Below are 21,869 nucleotides of genomic sequence, written 5' to 3' on the forward strand. Positions count from 1 at the left end.
CAAAACTGCAGGTGAAATAGACATTTCCAGATAGGCAAAAACATATGCTGCTAGTAAACTCGCTTAGAAGTGCAAAAGGAAGTTCTTCAGGATAAAAGCAAGTGACCACAGACAGTCATGTCAATACATGCACGCACACACACACACACAAACAAGAAGCATCAGTAAAAATCTAACCAATTTCAGCAGAGTGACCTTTAAGACTACTATGCAAAAAGAAAATAATGAGGGATTGAAAGCAGCTTTACTGAAAGATATGATGAAGATGACCATGATGATCACGATGATGGTGCTTCATAAGCTAATGACACAGGTCAGTTCACAAAGCACTTGTGGTCAGGCACAAACCTTCTACCTTCACAGCTCCACCAGCTATCTGCAGGACCACCAGACCAATCCCCGCTCTAGATTAACCAAACCATTTGCTCCCCAGAGCTTCGAACATAGGAAAGTATTACGAAGCAATAATGTTATAATTCTATTTTTTACAACAATGGGTCTCAAATTTTCATGCCTCAGAACCACCCAGAGGGGTCTTTAAACTCAAATTGCCAGGCCCCAACCCTAGAGATGATAGTTCAGTAAGTCTGGGGTCAATCCAAGAATCTGAATGTATAACTATTCCCAGCTGATGCTGATGCTGCTGGTCAGGAACCACACTTGGAAACCCACTGGTTGACAACAGGGACAGCTGTCATCAACTCCTGACAGTCTATTGTCAGACACTGTGATAAATGACTTTCACATAGGCTCTCACCTTACATATGTGGCCCTTACATAAACTTTGAGGTATATAATATTTTCCCCATTAAGAGGTGATGTCCTTAGAGCAAGCAGCACAGTGTGTCATAGAAGTAGTGCAAGGGGAGCCTGGGTGGCTCAGTGGGTTAAGTGTCTGACTCTTGGTTTTGACTCAGGTTGTGATCTCTTGGGATCATGGGATTGAGCCCCACTCCAGCCCTGAGTTCAGTGCATAGTCCTTCCTCTCCTTCCACTTCTGCCCCTCCCCTCTGCCCACTGGTGCATGTGCACTCTAAATAAATAAATAAATAAATAAATAAATAAATAAATAAATAAATAAATAGTAATGCAAGCCTTGGCTAGAAGTCCCATGAATGTGTATCATCTAGTCATCAAGCAAGGGGGAGCTGCACACCTGCTTTCTCCAGTCTCCCAAGTATGTGTTTGCCATGACAGTAATCAGCAAATATTTAGTGATTGAAACTATTCAAATAACTAATGCAAGAATAAATACAAGGGACACATTGAAATAGAAGACTACAGAAAAGTTGAAACTGAGATGATAGAAGAAACTCCCTAGGCAAATACTAACAGAGAAAGCTGCTACAGAAATACTAATATCAGACTGAAGTAGATGACATTCCAAAATGATCAAAGTTGCCAAACAAATGGAAAGTACAACAGTCCTAAACTTGTAGCACATAATAACAGCTTCAAGACACATAAAGTGATAACTAATGGTACTGAAGGAGAAATAAATCCACAATCATAGAGAGAGATTTTAACTTATCTCACTCAATAACTGGCAGAACAAGAAAACAAACAAACAAAAAAAAGTCAGTAGAGACTTAAAAAACACAATACAATAAACAAACTTGACCTGATTCTCAATAACTGTAAAATATGCATTGTTTTCAAGTACACATGGAGGATTTGCAAAAACAAGCCATGCAGGGGCACATAGTGGGACTCAACAAAGTTCAAAGGACTAAAATCAAGTAGGGTACATGTACTGTGAAAGTAAGCTAGAAAAAAAATTTAAAAATAAATAGAAAATCTCCATATGTTTGGAAATTAAATAACACAACTTTTAAATCACACATGAGTCAATGAGTTAGTTCAGATCATCGAATTGCTCTTCTAAGCATTTGTACTAACGTTAATAATCATGTGTAAGAATTTCCATTTCCCTACATCCCTGTCAATACTTTGTATTAACCACTTATTTCTGCAAATTAGATGGAACGAATTTGTTTTTCAAGAGTTTATTTGCATTACCTGATGACTCACAAAGTCAATCTCCTGTCCATGTGTGTACTAGCTTCCTATTCCAGGAGTCATCACTTCAAACCCACTGCCCATTTCTCTACTGGATTGCCAATCTATGTCTTTTTAGCTTGTGGAATGTTCAGAATATACTTCCTTATGTGCCATATGAATTGAAAAAAAAAGATATGCAAAACAACACCATATGTTTGGAAGTATCAAAACATCTTCTAAATGATTTGTGGAAAAAGGAAATGATAAATAAATGTAAGAAGACATCATCATGGACATAACAAATCACTTAGCTTTGAATAATAACAAAAATACTGCACAGGCAGTCCTGCCACATGCAGGCAATGTGATACTTAAAAGAAAGCTTATGCCTTAAAGGTTTAGGAAATTATTAGCTAAGCATCTCACTTAGGAAGTTGAGAACAAAGGATAAATGCAAAAAAAAAAAAAGGAAGAAAATAATAAAAATGAGAGAATAAGTTAAGAAAATAGGGAAGGATGGACTAGATAGAGTCAATAATGCCAAAGTACTTACCTATATACTTTTAAGTGGTTGAGATGATTTTTAAGGAGATTGTATATATTAAATATGTACAGCTTATTATATGTCAGATATATTTCAGTAAAGCTGTCTTTTAAAAAAGGATGGGAGAGGCAACTGGGTGGCTCAGCTGGCTAAGCATCTGACTCTTGATTTCGGCTCAGGTTGTAAGATCGAGCCCCATGTTGGGGTCTCTGCTGGGCATGGAGACTGCTTGGAGATTCTCTCTCTGCCCCTCCCCAACCCACTCTCTCTCTCTCAAAAAAAAAAAAAAAAAAGACAGGATTGACCCTTATACAAAACATAAAAAGATTTGGACAGTGTTTTAAGTGGAAAAAGGCAAATTGCAGAATAGTTTAATCTCATTTTTGTTGCTCAACAAGGGCAGCTAGAGAGAAGGCAGGCTGAAAGACGTCTCTTCAGATAGAGGTCACCTCTGGGAAGAAGAACAGCCATGTGCTTAGGACAGAGGAGGATGTGGAGACACAGGGATGGGTGCAAACTCAGGAAGGAGAAAGACAGCCCTGACCTCTGTCACCGCTGGCTCCTTCCGCAATGACGTGTGGAAGGCCCCAGACTGCTCCATTCATCAGTGAAGTGGCAGTCCTCACTCATCTGATTGTCGCAGTAGCTTCTGTCCTTCCTTTCTGGGGCAGATGCCCATAACTGGAGCAGCTGCCAGCCCTGTTCAACCAGGGGGTTTGTGAAGGGAGCTTACCAGGTGGTGTCCCCATGCTTCCCTGGAGTGCCCTGGCCCCAGGCTGATGGGCTGTACAAAATGTATGGAATCAAGAGCTGTTCTTGAAATGAGGTGAAGGACAACCTGTTAGCAGCAAAGGAACCCTGACCAGCTTTTCTGCTAAGTTTCATTAAAAGGTCTAAGATTCTACAAACCAAAGAATTTGCTTTTTGTTCCTGCAGGGACACACTCAGGTGGAAAAGCTGCTCGTTTCTCCTCTCTCTGGCAGCTTTCTGGCAGTGAATTCATGTTCCAGAGGACTTATTTGTGACTTCATCAGAACAACTCCAAGAGGTTTTCCTAGCAAATAAGAACACACTTGATCCGTTTCTCCCAAGTCTTCAGCTCCAGAAACACTTTGATCCCCTATCCTGAAAGACTCCAGGTGTGGAATGTCATCTCTCCCACCCATAGCATGGGCAACCTATGGCACCAACAGAATGTACAGACTTGGATGAGCCCATGGAGGCCAAGTATGGAAGCACATTCAGATGTGAGTGAGGATAAAACGATATCCTTCAGGGGACGAGTCAGCTATAGAATCATAAACACTCAAGTTCCTGACCCAGATCCCACCCATGGGAGTCACAGAGCAAGAGGGAAGACAAAATCACACATGAAAGCTGATACAGGAGTGAAGAGAAGTGTCATTGAAAAGTATGCACAGAGAGGATGATACAGTTCAGATAAAGGAAAAACTCTTCCATCTGAGGGAACCAAGGGGCATTTTGTAGGAAAGCTGAGCTGTGAAAGGTGATTGAATTGGCACATGGAAATAGAAGGGAATGAGAAACATAGATGGAGGGAACAATGTGTGCCAAGGCTAGAGGCAAGTATGCATTGGGTGTATGTATGGGTTATCTGGTGCTGTGTAAAAATTTTGCCCCAATATTAATGGCTTAAAATATCACACATGTATTATATCACACCATTTCTGAGGGGCAGGAATTTAGAGTGGCTTAGTTGGGTACTCACTTCCTGGAGTTTAGTTGTTCATAGTGATGTGCCATTTGGACCTTGTGGTCTTAGTTTGAATCACCGTACCATGGTAATTTAAGATGTTAACGTTACAGGTAGCTGAGCAGGGGTTATAGATATTCTCTGAACTATCTTTGCAATTCTTCTGCAATCTAAAATTGTTCCAAAATAAACGTTGTTCACACACACACATCTGAAACAAGGAAAAAATAGGACAAGATACATGAAAAACTATTTTTAAGACTTGGGCATCAGGCAGCAAAAGACACAGTGGCTGGGATAGGAAACAGAAAGTCAGTGCCAGGGGAGCATGTCCCAGCTGCAGTACAGGGGAGCCCGCAGACCAAAGCTCAGTGAGGGGAGAACAGTGCCGAGGCCCTTAGAGATCTGCAGATCCCAATGCTCCGGCAAGAAAAGCTGAGTACATGTGTTTGGGGAAACTACCCAAAGCCAGGAAAGATGTGCCCAAAAGGCTGAGGGGGTGTCATAGGCCCTCATGCAGGGCCAAGAGCCATGCCTGCTCCCACCAGCCACCCTGGGAACCTCATAATTCACAGGGCACTGGACAGAGTGCTCAGAGGAACCTGACCTCATCATGGGGAGCACTAGCCCAAGAGCAAAGGCACTCTTGTTTCCTCTAACAATGTCCAAAAGTGAAACCAATGGATCAAACTCTGAATAACTTAATTGTATCTAGGGAAAATCTCAAAAGCATTTACAGAAATATAAAAATATCTAGCACCAGACAAGGTAAAATTTGCAACGTATGATACCCAATCAAAAATTACCAAGCATGCAAAGAAACAGGAAAATATACCCACACTGGTATTGAAAAATTTGAAATACTTTGTGCTAAGTGTGGGGGTGGGGGAAAGGTGGCAATGACCCAAACTCCACTCCTGGTATCCTGAAACACATGAAGAGTGCTCCTCCAGGTTGCCTCCTGCAAACATCATGATAGAATTCAAGACAGTCAGTGAGCCACCATCAGAGGCAAGGATTAATTGAATGTCCTTAATGAACCGAAAAAACAGCCATAAAGAGGTCAGATGCACAGGAAGGACCATGGGTAGGCCTGAAGAACACTGTGTCAAGAGCAAAGGTAAGAAAAGGAAGGTGGGGAGTACACTTCCGCACATGCACATTAAGAACACACGAAATGGCTTCACATACCCATAAGTCTTCACCAAACAGAGTGGAAGTGTGTGGGGAGGTGGGGCTGAGGCCAGTGAAGTGGGGGGTCAAGACCACCACTAACAAAAAGCTGTGAATCTGGAGTAGAAGGACCTCTGCAGCGTGGGCTCCCCACCCCATGCAAGCCCTTCTTCTGGCATGAGTCCTCTCATCCTCCCTCTCTGCTCAGTTGTTGGGAAAGAACCAGACATTGACCGGTGAGTATCCCTCAGTCACAATAGCTCAATTTTATATAACTCAGACTTACTGACACGACACAGACATGGGACTTCTGTGCCTGTGGACGGAGATGAAAGCAGCCCCCAACTTGCCTTTGCCCAAGCTGCTCCTCCTCCAGGAGAAGCAGCCACAGTCTTGTTTCCTGCACAGACTCAGGACTCCCCACGTCCTGCCCAGCACCAGCTCTTCCCCTGTGCACTTCCCTCCTGCAACGAGCGCACCTCCTGTCTGTAAGGCACCCCTCCCAACCCTGTGGTAGGACCTGATTCGAGATCTGCAGTGCATGTAGCCTGGTTACAGAGAACAGCTCAGGGCCTATGGAAACAGCTGAGGAGGGATCCAGCCCTTGAAGCCTTGGGAGAAGGTGCTCACTCACCCACTCATCCATGTCGATGGTGCTTTATGCTGACTCAGTGAGGAACAGGGTGACACATACTTATGACAGGTAACATTTTCTCTGCACTTTGGATGACTTTGGATGATTCTGTAGAATGAATCACAACCCGGGGGGAAAAAATCAGTTGATCTTCAAGGGGTCACCTGGCCTGTGGCAGATTAACACTGGCTGGAAGCTGACCTGCCCTGGACATCATGGGCGCAGCAACCCCAGTTCAGAGATGCAGCCTGAGCCCAAGTAGCTTCCATTGGCACCCTCCCCAGTGGCCTCTCACTGTTCTTTCTACCTGCAGCATCCCTCCTCCCCAGAGGCTGGGGCAGTCCCATCCAAAGCTGGAGGAAGTAAGATGAGCTGCCTCTGTCCACCATCAAGAGTCAGAGAGGTGGATCTGATGTGGGCAGTTCCAGCAACCCAGTCACTTCTAGCTATGGTTTAATTGCTCATGATTCTGCAAGCTGAGCTGGGCAGGCCTGTTGGCCTCACCAGTGGTCCCTGTGTGGCTACGCTCAGCTGAAAGACCAGCTGGGGGCTGAACTTAGCTGGAATTTGAGACAGCTGCATCTCACTTCTTCCACTGATCTCAGGGCTCCCCAAGCACAAAAGCAGAGGCTATCAGGCCTCTTTTCAGCTTAGGCCTGGAACTGACACAGTGTCATTTTCAATGAAGTTTATTGCTTAAAGCAAGTCACAGGGCAGGGGACTACACAGGCCACTTATATCAGCAGGCTTGGTTCACTGGGGACCCCAATGTTATAGACTACCATGGAGCATGTCCCCAGATTTGCAGCAACCTCCTTCCCCTCCTCTCTGTGGAGGCAACCAGTCCATCCCAGGCTCTAACCTGGTCCCCTCATCCAGCATTTCCACTCACCCCAGGCCACTCTGGGGTGCTAATGCCCCACCCAGATCTTACCAGCCCTGTTCTCCTAGGGGATAGAGGCCAGACTGAGCCCCCGGAATAGCTTTGTTCATCTCTGCCCACATGAGTCTCTCCTGACCCCAGGCATCTACTCTGCTGCACCCTCCTGGCTCCACCCAAAGCCCACTGCCCTCCAGAGCCCCACACAGGGGAGCAGCTGCTGATCTCACTGGCTAGGCTAGGCATTTGCTAGGCCTCATCTACAAAAGAGGGCAGGGCCACCGTGCTTTCAAAATCACCATGCTTGCAGGGCCTTGAGCTTTCCTGCTGCTTCCTATCATCTCAATCCTCTCACTCGCCCCCACCCAACAGGCTTGGCTGAGCAAACTGGTCCCAAGATCCATACTTGGCTCAAGAGAGAAAGTCAGCTTGGGCTGTCGGCATAAGCTACACTTGCAACTCATCTTCCTGCAGAGGCCCCCATGCAGCTGGCAGCAGGGCATACCTTTGTTCACAGCCAAAGTCTTCCCAGTTTATACCTGCCCAGTAGAGATACACTGGATTCTAATACCTAATTCCTACAACGGACATCTCACAACTGATTTTTTAAAAATATGTTTCTGGAACAATTTTTTATTAAGCTATAATTCACATAACATGAAATGTACCCCCTGTAGGGTATATCAATCATGGCCAAGGCCATCTGAGGTCCAGCAGGAGCAGCTCCTCTTGGAAGGCTGGGGACTCCGTGTTACTGGAGGTAAGCACCTAGACCTAGACCACAGTGTGGTGACTTTGGCTCCTTCTGTCAGGTAACTCACCCTGGGGGGATTGGCCTTTCAGACCAGGAGGGCTGTCCTGCCTGGTGACCTGGCCACCCCTACCAGCAGAGGGCACCACTCCTCCCAGCCCAGGGACTGCCCCAATAGCCTTTCTCCTCCATCCCTCCTCACTCACTCTGCCCTAGTTCCAGCTCCAGAACAGCAGAGAAGAGCAGAAGCCTTCAGCGAGGCTCCCAAATGTTTGCCCATGGCTTTTGCAAAGGACCTCACTGCGAGAATCTAGCATGAGGACTGTCTATTACCTTGCTTTCTTGAATAAAGGGCTTGAATGAAAACTTATCTGACTGGCGTTTGCTTGTTAGTTCTAAAACTTTTATTTTCTGCCTCATAGCATCAGTTTATGCATCAGTTGGCAGGCTGGCAAGAAGAAAAAGAAAATGCCTTGATGTCTGGCCAAAAGTTCCCCTAGAACACCCTCAAACACTATCTTAGCAGCTGCACTGCAGAGCCACCCAGAGAGGTCCCACAGAGAACAGAGCAAGCTCCAGGTCTCATTTACAAGGTAATCTGGAGTCTTACCTGCTGCTCCCAGATCGGGCGCTATCCCTGCCTCCCAGTGTTCCCAATGTTCTCCTCATTGCTCTCACGCTGCCTCCTGCCATCCTATTCAGACACAGCCGGCCCTCTCTAGCTCTCCACACTCCCAAAGACCCTTTCAAGGACAGTCTGAGCAGCGTCATTCATGTTAGGATGCAGTGACTGCCTGGCTTCCTGACTCCCGTGTATACTTACCTTCTAAAAGGGGACTACTCTGGTAGTACACACACACTTGTCTCTCCTCCCTTCCAAGCCAGAAAATAAATTTAAAAGGGAATAAAGTGAAGTAAGCCAGTCGGAGAAGGACAAACATTATATGTTCTCATTCATTTGGGGAATATAAATAATAGTGAAAAGGAATATAAGGGAAGGGGGAAGAAATGTGTGGGAAAGATCAGAAAGGGAGACAGAACGTAAAGACTGCTAACTTTGGGAAACGAACTAGGGGTGGTAGAAGGGGAGGAGGGCGGGGGGTGGGGGTGAATGGGTGACGGTTACTGGGGGTTATTCTGTATGTTAGTAAATTGAACACCAATAAAAAATAAATAAAAAAAATAAATAAAATAAAAGGGAATAAACCTGCTACCACAAAAAAAATTGGAAGCAGACCATCAGCAAGCGGGCACGAGATTTCAGTCAATTTCTGGGAGACAGAAGATGGAAATGTGTTGGTAGCTCCAACAGAGGGTGTGGAGCATCCCAAAATACAGGCAGCCGGGGGAGAGTGTGCCTAGAAGGACCCACAGAAGCCTCGGCCCAACCACAGGGAGGGGGTCAATCTGAGAAGAGGAAACTGGAAAGAACAGCGCAGTCACACCCAACAGGTGGCGGGGCCTGGCTTCCTGTCCCTTAACCATGAAGACACATAAGGGACAGCTCCTATCAGGCCAGAACACATTGCATTTTCTTTCCTTGGACCGTGCAGCACCCGGCGTAACATAAAGCAAAGTGAAGTTTTTCCAAGTTGGGGTGACCACTGTCACCTCACCTCATTTGCCTCATTCTTCCTTGTGACCCATGATCAGCAAAACCGTAAAGAAAGCAGAACTGATATCCAGAAACAGTCCCACCTAACTAGGGCCATGGGGCTGAGCCCCTCAAGGACTGGGGGTCAGGTCTGTAGCCATCAGAGACTACCTGCCACCAACAGTGCTCAGGAGAGACAGTCCAGCCCAGCCCAGATGCGTCCTCAGGCCATGTGTCCAGGACCTGAGAGATGCCATGGGAGACACAGAGTGTCCCATTCAAATGTGGCCCCAGTACTACAGCGTGACATGAGCAAATAAAGCCAAGTGGCAACAGAGTACTTTACAAGGACCAGAAACTTTTGCCTCATCAGCTTCTTGCCCCACACACACCCCCCCTTGGGGTCTGAAGATGCCTGTGATGATAGCAATCCCTTACATCACACACCAACCTGTCCTGCAAGCTTTGCATGGCCACACAAATTTAATCCTCATTCCAACTCTATGCGATAATGATCACCATGCTTCTCTTAGAAAAAAGGAGACCTTGGCACTCAGAGGTTGCCAAGGGTACAAAACTGGGAAGTGAGAAGCTTGGACTTAAACCCAGCCAGTCTGGGCTGCCCCTGTGGCTTAGCGGTTTAGCGCCACCTTCAGCCCAGGGCATGATCCTAGAGACCTGAGATCGAGTCCCATGTCGGGCTCCCTGCATGGAGCCTGCTTCTCTCTCTCTCTCTCTCTCTCTCTCTCTCTCTCTGTGTGTGTGTGTGTGTGTGTGTGTCTAATAAATAAAAAATCTTTAAAAACAAAAAACCCAGGCAGTCTGCCTCCAGAGGCCACTCTCACCTCATGGTCTGCTGACTCAATGGCACATTGTTCACCCTTTAATTTCCATGTTTTAAATTAATATACAGTAAAGGTCATTGTTTTGGATTATAATTCTATGGGTTTGGGCAACTGTACACAGTGGTGATGGAACCACCACAATAATCAAGATTCAGAATGGTCTCATTACCCAAAAAACTCCTTCATGGTGCCATATTGAGGTCAGCCTCAACCTCAGCCCCAGCCCCTGGAAGCCACTGATCAGCTCTTTCTGTTTCTCCATTACACATTTTCAAGGACAAGCATGTTGGTATCCAGGACTTTACTCCATCCCATAGCCATGAGCCCTGGAGTCTAGGGGTTACATGAGTGGAGCAACAAAACCTGTGAGCATGTGAGCAACAAAAACCTGAGAATAGTTTTTGACATATGACTACACAACAGGAGTCAAACAAGGTGCTAGCCAAGCCCTGACTGAATAGAAAAACTGCACAAAGATTCACTAAGCCCCAGAGCATATGACTCTCCATATCTTCTCCTTCCTTCAAACGTGAACAGTGGTATCCACATGCAGGAGAATGAAGTAGGACCGTTACCTCACAAAATCTACAAAAATTAACTCAGAATGGATTCAGTACCCCAAATGTAAAACCTAAGTTATAAAATCCTTAGAAGAAAATATAAGGGGAAATCATCACATTGGGTTGCACAATTTCTTAGATTGTTGCTAAGAACACAAGCAATGCTAAGAACAACAAATAGCTAGGCCAGACTTAATCAAAATTAAAAGTTTTTGGGCAGACCCGGTGGCTCAGCGGTTTAGGGCCTCCTACAGCTCAGGGTGTGATCCTGGATACCCGGGATCGAGTCCCACATCAGGCTCCCTGCATGGAGCCTGCTTCTCCCTCTGCCTGTGTCTCTGCCTCTCTCTCTCTCTCTCCTCTCTGTGTATTCTCATGAATAAATAAATAAAATCTTTAAAAAAATTAAAAGTTTTTGTGCATCAAAGGGCATGATCAACAAAATAAAAGGGCGACTCACAGAATGGGAGAAAATATTTGCAAATTACACACCTGATAAGAGATTAATATCAAAAAATATAAAGAACTCCTACAATTCAACAAGAAAAAATTTTTAAAGATTTTATTTATTCATTTTAAGGAGAGAACATGCATGAGAGAACATGAGTAGGGAAGGGGCAGAGGGAGAGAGAATCTCAAGCAGGCTCCATGCTGAACACAGAGCCTGATGTAGGGTTGGATCTCAGGACCCTGAGGTCATGACCTGAGCGGAAATCAAGAGTTGGATGCTCAACCAGTTGAGCCACCCAAGCACCCCAGTTGAGCCACCAAGCACCCAAGTGCCCACCTCATTTTTTTAATGAACAAAGAACTTAAACACACATTGCTCCAAAGAAATTATACAGAGTCAATAAACACTTGAAAAGATGCTCAACATTGGTAATCATTAGAGAAATGTAAATCAAAACCACAATGAAATATCACTTCATACCCATTAGGATGACTATTATTAAATAATTAATTTAAAGAAACAGAAAATAACAAGTGTCAGTGAGAATGTGGAGAAATTGGGACTCTTGTACATTGCTGGTGGGAATGTAAGATGGTACAGCTGCTATGGAAAACAGTCTGCCAGTTCCTAAAAATTAAAAATAGAATTACATGTAATCCAGCAATTCCACTTATAAGTATATGTGGAAAAGAATAAAAAACCTGGATTCAAGCAGACATTTATACTTCCAATGTTTATAGCAGCATTATTCACAATAATCGAAAAATGGAAACAACCTATCAATAGAACAAAATGTGATATTTACATACAATGTAATATTAATCCAGAAGGAGGTTCTGATACATCCTACAACATGTATGTACCTCAAAACACAATGCTAAGTGAAATAAGCCAGACACAGAGGGACTAATATCATATAAACTAATATCAGATAAACTCCATGTATACTATGTATCTACAGTAGGCAGGTTTGTAGAGATAGAAAGTAGATGACAAGTTGTCAGGGGCTGGGGTAGAAGAGTGGAGAGTCACTGCTGAGTGGTTACAGATTTTCTGTTTGGAATGATGGAAGAATTGTAGGAATGATATAGAATTGTGAATGTGATTAATGCTGAACTGTACACTTAAAATGGCTAAAATAGCAAATTTTATGTTATATAGATTTTACTAAAATACTTTAATAATCTAATATATCAAAAAAATAATTGAATTGAAAATAAGTGAATCGTGTGGTATGTAAATTATATCTCAATAAAGGTATGTTAAACGACAGAAAGAAAGAGGGAGGGAGAGATGAGAAGACGGAGAGGAGAGGTAGGGAAAGGAGGGGAGAAGAGAGAGAAACTTAGTGGTAACCATGACTTGACTAGAGACATGGGGAAGCCTGATGCCCTTGGACTTTGGTGCTGGACACTTAGCATTTTGAAGCCATCAATATCTGCCTGTTAATAATAAGACCCACAGTAAAGCTCAAACGTCCCAATATTTTGTATCCAGATATGAAAGCAGACAGTCCCCTCCTTTCATGCCCACAGCTTTATTTACTAGAGACCTAGAGCTGCATAAGCGTGAAGCACATTTGTGCAGCAGAGTCAACGACCTAGGAAGGACAGGGGCCAAGGGAACTACTCAGGCACCTGTAGGTGCTGCAAAGCCTCACATGTAGGAAGTGCTGGGAAGGGTGGCAGCCAGTTCTCTGCCCCACTCCTTGCCAGCTCTGATTCATAATCAATCAATCACAATACAAGTGGTCAACACTATAATTCAAAGTACATATGCAAACTATCAACATCATTACATTGTTACCAATCTACTTAAGGCATTATATATGATTTATTGATTTATTTGAAGAGCAAAGGCGCCTCATTTTTTTACATGCACATTCTCTTCTGCATAAGCAAAGTTGACCTTTATAAGTCAACCTGAATGAGAAATCTGGAGCTGACATAATAAGCAATAAGTTCCATTATGGGCTCTCGATTGTCAAATAGAGCAGATTATTCTGATGGCCTCTATGCTGCACTACACAACAGAAGCTGACCCAGCCAGAGTCTGATGTGGAAGTGAAACTGTGCCCTATAGGATTAATGAAGTTGACTAGCAGAAACTTTGAAGCTTGTTTTTCAGAAAACTGTGTCTCAGATCTTGTTCTCTTTGGACCTCACTAACAAACCCACCGGGTGTCTCTGCAGAAGCCTGAAATCAAGGGGTTCTTAGGAACAAGCAAGAACCTGCATTCCTTGTCTGAGATAACAAGCCCAAGACCCTATCCAATTTATGCAGGCTTGTAGAGTATGTCCATAGCCTCTTCTTCTTGTCCTAAGATAACCTCCTGGCGCCAGGGGCTGAATTTTGCCTCGTTCTGATGTTGTCTCCACCCCATGTGAATACAGGATGTATGTTACATACATGTTTGCTCAATGTGCATGTTCCATCTTTCCTCAAAAATAGTCATAAATTTCCCTGCCCTTTTAATCAATATGAATGTAAGCTCAATGCCAATGATTATAAAAAAAAAACAAAAACAGATTCCCCCCACCCCCACACTCAGGGAGGCAGATGTGAAGCTTGCTCTCTCATCTTGTCATTCAGCTGCCTCTCAAACTCTTTCCTTGCTTGCAACCCTGATGTCTCAGTGATTGAAATTGCTCGGATGGATGGATTTGGGTTGGGTTACAGAAGAATTGCCATTGCTGCATCCAGGGCTCATGTCCACCATGGGTCCTGGAGCTATCTGGAGGGACCTCATTGAAGCAACAGTGGCTCTAACCATAACCTGGACTATTTCCACAAGCCACACCCACCTCCCTCTCATGTCAACCTGGGAAAATTGAGCCTTGGGTAAATTGAAACTCCTGAAGTCATACAGTAGATGCTGCAAAGCCTGGATGCCAACACTAAGCCCCTCTGGACCTGAAGCCAGAACCTTCAGCCACTGAGTTGCACTGCCTCCCCTGTCCACACACTCCCTAACTCCATTAATGACAGCTATTGGTGTCAAACATCTCCAAATACAAGTGATGAGGAGCAACAGAAATGTGCCTGGAACACAGAACCCCTAGATCTCTGTTACAGCTCAACAATACTTGTTAAAATTCTTCCCAACTTGTGTATAAATAAGTGGCTATTCCTCCTTTCTGCTGACTAGCACTTCTGTCATTGGAACAATCCAATCCATCATACTACCTCCCTCCCAGAAGCAAGAAGGTACATCCATGACCTCACCCAAAACTTGAGGTTCCCCCACTAAAAAGATGGAGGTTATTTTCCTGCCCCTTGCCTCTAGTGTGACAAATAGAATATGAGGTGATGGTATGCCAGCTCCCAGCTGGGTCCCAGAAGGCCACATGTGTTTCCACCTGCCATTCTGTGGTGCTACCTGGGCCACAGAACCGTGTCCAGGCCAGCCTGCTGAAGGATGAGAGACCAGTGGAACAGGGCCACCCTGTCCTTGATCTGCCAGCTTTCAGCTAGCTGCTCACGCAGCTGATCTTTGGAGCATTGGTTACATGGCAACATTTGGCAGGGTCAGTGGTAATTGCCTTGCTTGAGGTGCCATGCTTCCATTTCACAGCTGAGGAGAATAAGGCTCAGAGGTGCTCAAGCTCATATAAATTGCATTTGAAGGAGCTGAGAATTAAACGTAGGTCATCAGACTTGAAGGTTGGAGCACTTTGCCCCCTTCCTGCCATACCAGAGCTCCTGAAATTACTTTCAACCCAATGGTTGTTTTTCCACTTGAGCCTTCTCTGTTTCTTATATCCTATGCATCAGATCACCAGGTCTGTTAAAAGTCAACACAGATGTGAAAAGAGGGAAGTTCTGGAGATTGGATGGGGTCTTTCTTCAAGGGAAATTGCCATCAGCTCTATCAGATTGGAATTAAATTGTAGTCTCTCCATTAATAGGTCTTAATGGGGAATCCCTGGGTGGCTCAGTGGCTTAGCGCCTGCCTTCAGCCCAGGGCATGATCCTGGAGTCCTGGGATCGAGTCCCACATTGGGCTCCCTGCATGGAGCCTGCTTCTCCCTCTACCTGTGTCTCTCATTAATAAATAAAATCTTTTTAAAAAATAGGTCTTCATAGACATCTAGTTACTTGACATCTCCAGCTTCCTGCCTAAGCCTTGTTAACAAATATGTGGAAAATAGAGCTAACCCTTTTAAGATTTAACACCAGCTAGGAACTCAATTCAAAACCCATAATGAAACATGGAGGACATTCTAAAAAAAAAAATGGTTTGACGGCTTGCTTCAGTTTAGGGGCAGAGTCCTCTATCATTTGTTTTTATACAGAACAGGTTTAACTTCTATACTGCTAGCATCACTAAACAGTATCATCTGCCTTCACTTCTGAGAACTCAGGTCATTTTCAGGAGCCCAGCTCACAGACACAAATCAGGTCTTGAAACATGGGCCACTGCTCCCCTAGCGACAGTTACCAACTTATGAAATTTCTTGGACACAAGTGTGGCAAGTAAAGTCAGTCAGCAGACATTTCTTCTTTTCATATCCAGCAAATCTCACTGGTGTTTAGATAACAGTGGCCCAACCCTAATGTGCAGCAAGAAGGGTTGGCATTTGAGGGTAGGAGGATCATAACTGGTTCAAGCTTTTTTCCAGTTGCAACCACTGGAGCCATCTTCTTGGCCACTCTCTGCATCCAGGACCAGCCAACATCCTATTTGGGGCTTAGTTCCTTATTATCAATCAACCATGAGTTCTCAGATTCACTACAACTGAATAGTTGTACCAAGGTAAGCTTTACCAAGGTAAAGCTGCCATCAACTACCTAGTCAACATGCACCTGCAGGCCTCCTACACCTACTGCTCTCCAGGATTCTATTTTGATCATGATGGTGTGGCTCTGGAGGGTATGAGTCATTTCTTCCCCAGGATGGCTGAGAAATGTGAAGGCATTGAGTGTCTCTTGAAGATGCAAAACCAGCTCAGCAAGCAACCACACCATCTTCCAGGATATGTAGAAGCCATCCCAAGATGAGTGGGGTAAAACCCTGGATGCCATGAAAGCTGTCCTGGTTCAGGAGAAGAAACTGAACCAGGTTCTTTTGTGTAGGCATGGCCTAGGTTCTGCCTGGGATGACCCCCATCTCTGTGACTTCCTAGAGAACCACTTCCTACATGAGCAGGTGAAACTCATCAAGCAACCAAACTGACAACCTCCACAGGCTGGCTGGGCAAGTATTTCTTCAAAAGGTTCACCCTCAAGCACGACTAGGAGCCTCTGAAGTCCAGCAGCCTTTGAGGGGGCCCTCTGGCATCCCCCTGGTGCCAGATCCTTTGCCTGAGTGTCTTCCCATAGCCACTAGACAGCTTTTTAGCTACTCTGGAGCCCTCTCCCAAGCCATGGACCACATCATTTAAACAATAAAACTTTTGCAGAAAAAAAAATGATAACTTGATTGAGTAGAGTTTATCTCAGAAATGCAAAGTTGGCTTAAAATTGTGGAATGTGCTTTATCGCATAATACCTTAAAAAAGAAATAACAAGATCATCAATAGATGCAAAAAAAGGCATTTGATAAAATTCAATACCTTATACAAGTTTAAAACTCTAAGCAAATATTCGGGGGAGAAGGCAGAGTAGAAAAGCACCAAGAATCTATATACCCACAGAGACAGCAATTACACTGGCAGAGTCCTCTGATATAGCTATTTTGGAACTCTGGAATCTATTGAAGGCTTGGAACTTCCAGGGAAAGGCTTGAGCAGTAAACTACAGTTAATTTTAGTCCATTTCAGCTTTTAGCCACAGTAGCAGCTACCCATCCCCCACCCCCAGCACATAGCAAACAGCTGTGCATGTGCTCCTGGCACAGCTTGCACACACCTTACGGGAGCAAGCATGGGCAAAAAGGACCCTGTCCTCCAAATATGGGGCTGTGCTCTGATCACTGCAGCTTCTGTTCTCAGAAGTGCAGATAAAGAGGTAGGCAGCCATTGTTGCCCCTCCCCACATTATTTCAAATTCCTCCCCATCTGGCAGAAGAGACTTCTAGGAATTTTAAAGGACTGACACCATTTCCCCACTTTTATCTTTCTCTTTTTCCATTTTTAGGAGTCACATATTAAAAACTAGGACACTCAAAAGCAACTGCACGTAAGAAATAAGAAAGTCACTGCAAATGCCCAGGAGGAGAGAAGTCTCAGAAAAGACCTGAAAATAAGTTTATACCTCAGTCTGATCTTAAACACAGTCAGGCAATAGACTGGGCAACAGATCAAAACTAAATAAATAAATAAACAAAAACAAAGACCAAACTCTGGGGGCAGGGAGAGAATCAGATTTTTGGAATTGTCACATTATTAGATTCAAATGTCCAGTTTCACCCCCAAAAAAATCCCAAGGATAGAAAGAAACACAAAATTATGGTCATTCAAAGGAAAAAAAATAAACTAATGACACTGTCCCCGAAGAAGACCTGCTGGCAGATGTACTTGACAAAGATAACTATTTTAAAGATTCTCAAAGAACTAAAGAAAGATGTGGACAAAGTCAAGAAAATAACATGTTAACAAAGTGGAAATATTGATAAAGAAATAGAAAACCTAAAAAGATACCAAAAAAGAAGTTCTGGAACTGGAAAATACAATATTTGAAATTAAAAGTTTACTAGAAGAATTCAAAGGCAGATTTGGGCAGGCAGAAGAATCAATCAGTGAATGGGAGTTATCAAATCTAAGAAAAAGATAGAAAAAAGGTGCACAGAGCCTAAAGGACCCATGGGTACCATCAAGCAGACCAATATATGCAGTTGTGGGAGTCCCAGAAGGAGAAGAGAGAGAGAGAGAAAGGGGCAGAGAGAGTATTTAAAGAAATAATAGCCAAAAATGTAATACATCTGATTAAAGATGTAAATATAAGCACCCAAGAAGTTCAACAAATTTCAATAGGATGAACTCAAAGAGACCCACACCTGGACATTATAATCAAACTTCAAAAGACAACAAGAACATTCTGAAAGCAGGAAGAGAACTGTGACTTGTCACAAAGAGTCCTCGATAAAGTTACCATCAGATTTCCTGTCAAAAACTTTGGAGACCAGAAAGTAGTGAACTGATATATTCAAAGTGCTAAGAGAAAAATGTGGTCAATCAAGGATCCTATATCTGTCAAAACTGTCTTAGAGCTGCCTTGCAAGAAACATTAAAGATAATCTTGCAGATTAAAATGAAAACACACTGAGCAGTAATTCAAAGTCACAGGAAGAAGAAAAGATCTCTGTAAGGGTGTGCCTGGGCAGTTAGAAAAGCCTGTATTATTGTACAATGGTGTATAACTCCAGTTTTTGTTTTCTACACAAAAATAATTTTAGGCAAAAAACTAATATTAACTTTATAACTGTACATTTTGTTTCTACATAAGAAACTAAAGCATTAAAAAATATACTACTTTACACCTTGGATGCACAATGTATAAAGATGTAATATGGGAAAATTAACAACTGAAAGAGTGAGAATGGAAACATTAAAGGAACTGAGTTTGTATGTTATTGAAGTTAAGCTGGTATAAATTCAAGTTAAATTATTCTAACTTTAGGATATTAAATGTAATCCCCATGGAAACCCCCAAGAAAGTAGCTAAAGAATATACAAAAAGGAAATTGAAAAGGATATTTCTATGTTTCCTTACAAAAAATCAATGAAACACAAAAGAAAATACTAAGCAGGAAATGAGAGACAAAAGAGTTATAAGGCATATAGAAAACAAATAACAAAATAGCAGCAGTAAGTCCTTCCTAATCGATACTCACTTGAGTTATAAATGGGTTAAAATCCCCAATCAAAAGACAGAATGACAAAATAGGGTTTTTTCTTAAAATCTAACTATATGCTGTCTATGAGAGACTCACTTTGGATCCAGACAAAATAAGCTGAGAGTGAAGGGAGAGAAAAGAGTATTTAACACAAATAGTAATGAAATGAGAGTAGAGGTCACTATGTAATGTCAGACAAACCTCACACATCACACAAACACATTTTTTAGGGAGTAGGGTCCTCACTTTACCCAGCCCCACCAACTCACCTGGATAACTTTCAAACCATCCTGAACACCTATGAATTCGACCTGAGATTTAAAGAGAGAACAGCCAGAACGCTACAGAGGGAAGGGTTTTCACTTCTAACAAGGCAGGAAGGAGGAAAAAAATAAAACAAAAAAGAATACAGTAGGAGAGGGGCCCCGCAAGGAGCTGGACTAAGGCCAGGCAGGCGACAGCCTCCAGACCAGGAAAGCCCAGACCCAGAGACACGAGAACTTTAAAATCCGCACTGGATTCTTCCCGGATGGAAAGGCACTCAGCAGGGAACTCGGGCAGAACCAAGGAGGGGCAAGGGAGCCTCCAGGATCCCGGGGTCACTAACACAGGAGGTACCCGGGGAGGAGCGCCCCGCACACCTGGGCAGAGCGTGGTAAAGGGCTGGAGCGGCCCCACCGGGCCTCGGGGAGCAGCGGGTCGGTCAGGCAGGGGCTCCGGGGGAGCGGGCTGTACCCTGCTGCCTTCGGGAGCCTCGCCCCGGGAGCGGATTCTAGCAGCACAGGCCCGGGACCCCAGGGCACCGGGGGACATAGCCCAGGATCCTGTGCTCCCCCCGGGACAGGAGGAGGTGGGGAGGGCATGGGACAGGGAGGACTCTACTGCTGCTGGGTGCCCCAAGCTATGCAGGTCAGCGCCCCAACCCCCGCCCTGGGAGCATCTAGGCCAGTGCGGACTGGGAGACTGCGGTAGTTACTGGGGGAGCTGACCCCAGAGCTGGAGACCTGGCTGTCACCAGTGTTGTTATTCCTCCTTGTGTCACCCTGTGCCTAGGAGGGGCGGGCCGCCAGGGAACAGAGGCCTCACTGGCTAAACAGCTCCCACTGAGGCCGGCACAGGGTGAGGGGGGCGGGGGGGGGGGGCGGAGCAGCTCCCAAGGTGCACACACCCGAGAATCAGCGCAGCAGGCCGCTCCCCCAGAAGACCAGCTGGAAGGACAGGGGAAGAACAAGTTCTTGACCAAGCAGAGTGGGAAAGCTCCAGGGGAAGTCAAGGGATTTACAGCATATAAAACCAGAGGGTACCTCTCTTTTTAGAATTCCTTTTTCCAGTACAACTCGTTTTTATATTAGACTGTAAGTTTCCAAATTTTTTCTCTTTTCCCACCTTAACTACAATATTTTACCAGCTCTTCATTTATAAGTCTCTTCCTTTTTGACTTTCATATTTCTACAATTACAGGTCTTAGATATATTTTCCACTTGTCGATTACCTTCAACATACTCAATTTTGGGAGATATAGGAGATATGCTTTTGTTTTGTTTTGTTTTGTGTTTTTTGTTTTCTCTGCCTCGTTTTGAACTACAATGGTGGAAGTTAATACCTTCTAAAATATGACCAGCATGCACCCAGAACCAAGTGGAATACCGTGCTGTTTAATTCTGTGAGACTATATTCTCTCTTCATTCCCACTCTGCCCCCTTCTTTTATCTCATTTATGTTTTGGTGGTTAATGTTGGGGCCCTCTACAAGTATTGCTAGTTTATACAAATTTGGGACTGAGCATCTTCTAACATACAGAACATAATATACTCAGAACCAAGAGGATCACCCTCTAGGACCCCTCAGGTAGACTCCATTATCCCTCCACTACAACTTCATCCATCACCACCACCATCTGCCAGGCCACACACCCCCTTTTATTTCTTCTCCATTTTTCTTTTTTCTTTTTTTTTTTTCCTCTTTACTTTTCTTTTTTCTCTTCTTCTTTTCACTTTTCTTTTTTTCTTTCTTCTTTGGGATTCATGGCCTTTGATTTTTTACTACTGTGTTTTCAAATTTGTTTTTCACCTTAGTCCTTTTGTTTTATTTCATTCTGATCTTTGTTTTCAATCTCTGGTCTCTGACCTCGGCAGAATCATCTAGGGTGAAACTACCTAGGTCGTGGTTGATATGCTTGACTCAGCCAGCTCATGCACTGAGCAAAATGACTAGAAGGAAGAATTCACCACAAAACAAAGAATCAGAAACAGTACTCTCTGCCACAGAGTTACAGAATTTGGATTACAACTCATTGTCAGAAAGCCAATTCAGAAGCACAATTATAAAGCTACTGGTGGCTCTGGGGAAAAAAGCATAAAGGATTCCAGAGGCTTCATGACTGCAGAATTCAGATCTAATCAGGCCGAAATTAAAAATCAATTAAATGAGATGCAATCCAAACTGGAGGTCCTAAGAACAAGGGTTAATGGGGTAAAAGAAAGAGTGAGTGACATAGAAGACAAGTTGATGGCAAGGAAGGAAGCTGAGGCAAAATGAGAAAAACAATTAAAAGACCATGAGGGAAGGTTAAGGGAAATAAATGATAGACTCAGAAGGAAAAATCTACATATAATTGGGGTTACAGAGAGTGCTGAGAGGGCCAGAGGGCCAGAAAGCATATTTGAACAAATCATAGCTGAGAACTTCCCTAATTTGGGGAGGGCAACAGGCACTCAGATCCAGGAGATAGAGAGGTTCCCCCCCAAAAAATCAATAAAAACCATTCAACACCTCGACATTTAATAGTGAAACTTGCAAATTCCAAAGATAAAGAGAAGATCCTTAAAGTAGCAAGAGACAAGAGATTCCTAACTTATATAAGGAGAAATATTAGATTAACAGCAGACCTCTCCACAGAGACCTGACAGGCCAGAAAGGGCTGGCAGGATATATTCAGGGTCCTA

General features: G+C 43.9%; 1 protein-coding gene across 5 annotated transcripts in view; it reads right to left on the reverse strand.

The window, feature by feature from the left end:
* The window catches only part of LOC112668863 (cystatin-9-like), a 1,128,704-nt gene that overhangs the window by 1,086,859 nt on the left and 19,976 nt on the right, over positions 1-21,869 (reverse strand). For 3 of the 5 annotated variants that reach the window (XM_049100023.1, XM_049100024.1, XM_049100022.1), the window contains exon 2: positions 6,067-6,174. The exons of 1 other annotated variant lie outside the window; for it this stretch is intronic. In XM_049100023.1, coding sequence (XP_048955980.1) covers positions 6,067-6,074 — 8 coding nt within the window. In that variant the 5' untranslated portion in view covers positions 6,075-6,174. Of the gene's footprint in view, positions 1-6,066; positions 6,175-21,869 lie in introns of those variants that run through there. One more of the 5 variants, XM_049100026.1, reaches the window with a different exon arrangement.

The sequence above is a fragment of the Canis lupus genome, chromosome 23 (assembly GCF_003254725.2).
Source record: "Canis lupus dingo isolate Sandy chromosome 23, ASM325472v2, whole genome shotgun sequence".
NCBI lineage: Eukaryota > Metazoa > Chordata > Mammalia > Carnivora > Canidae > Canis > Canis lupus.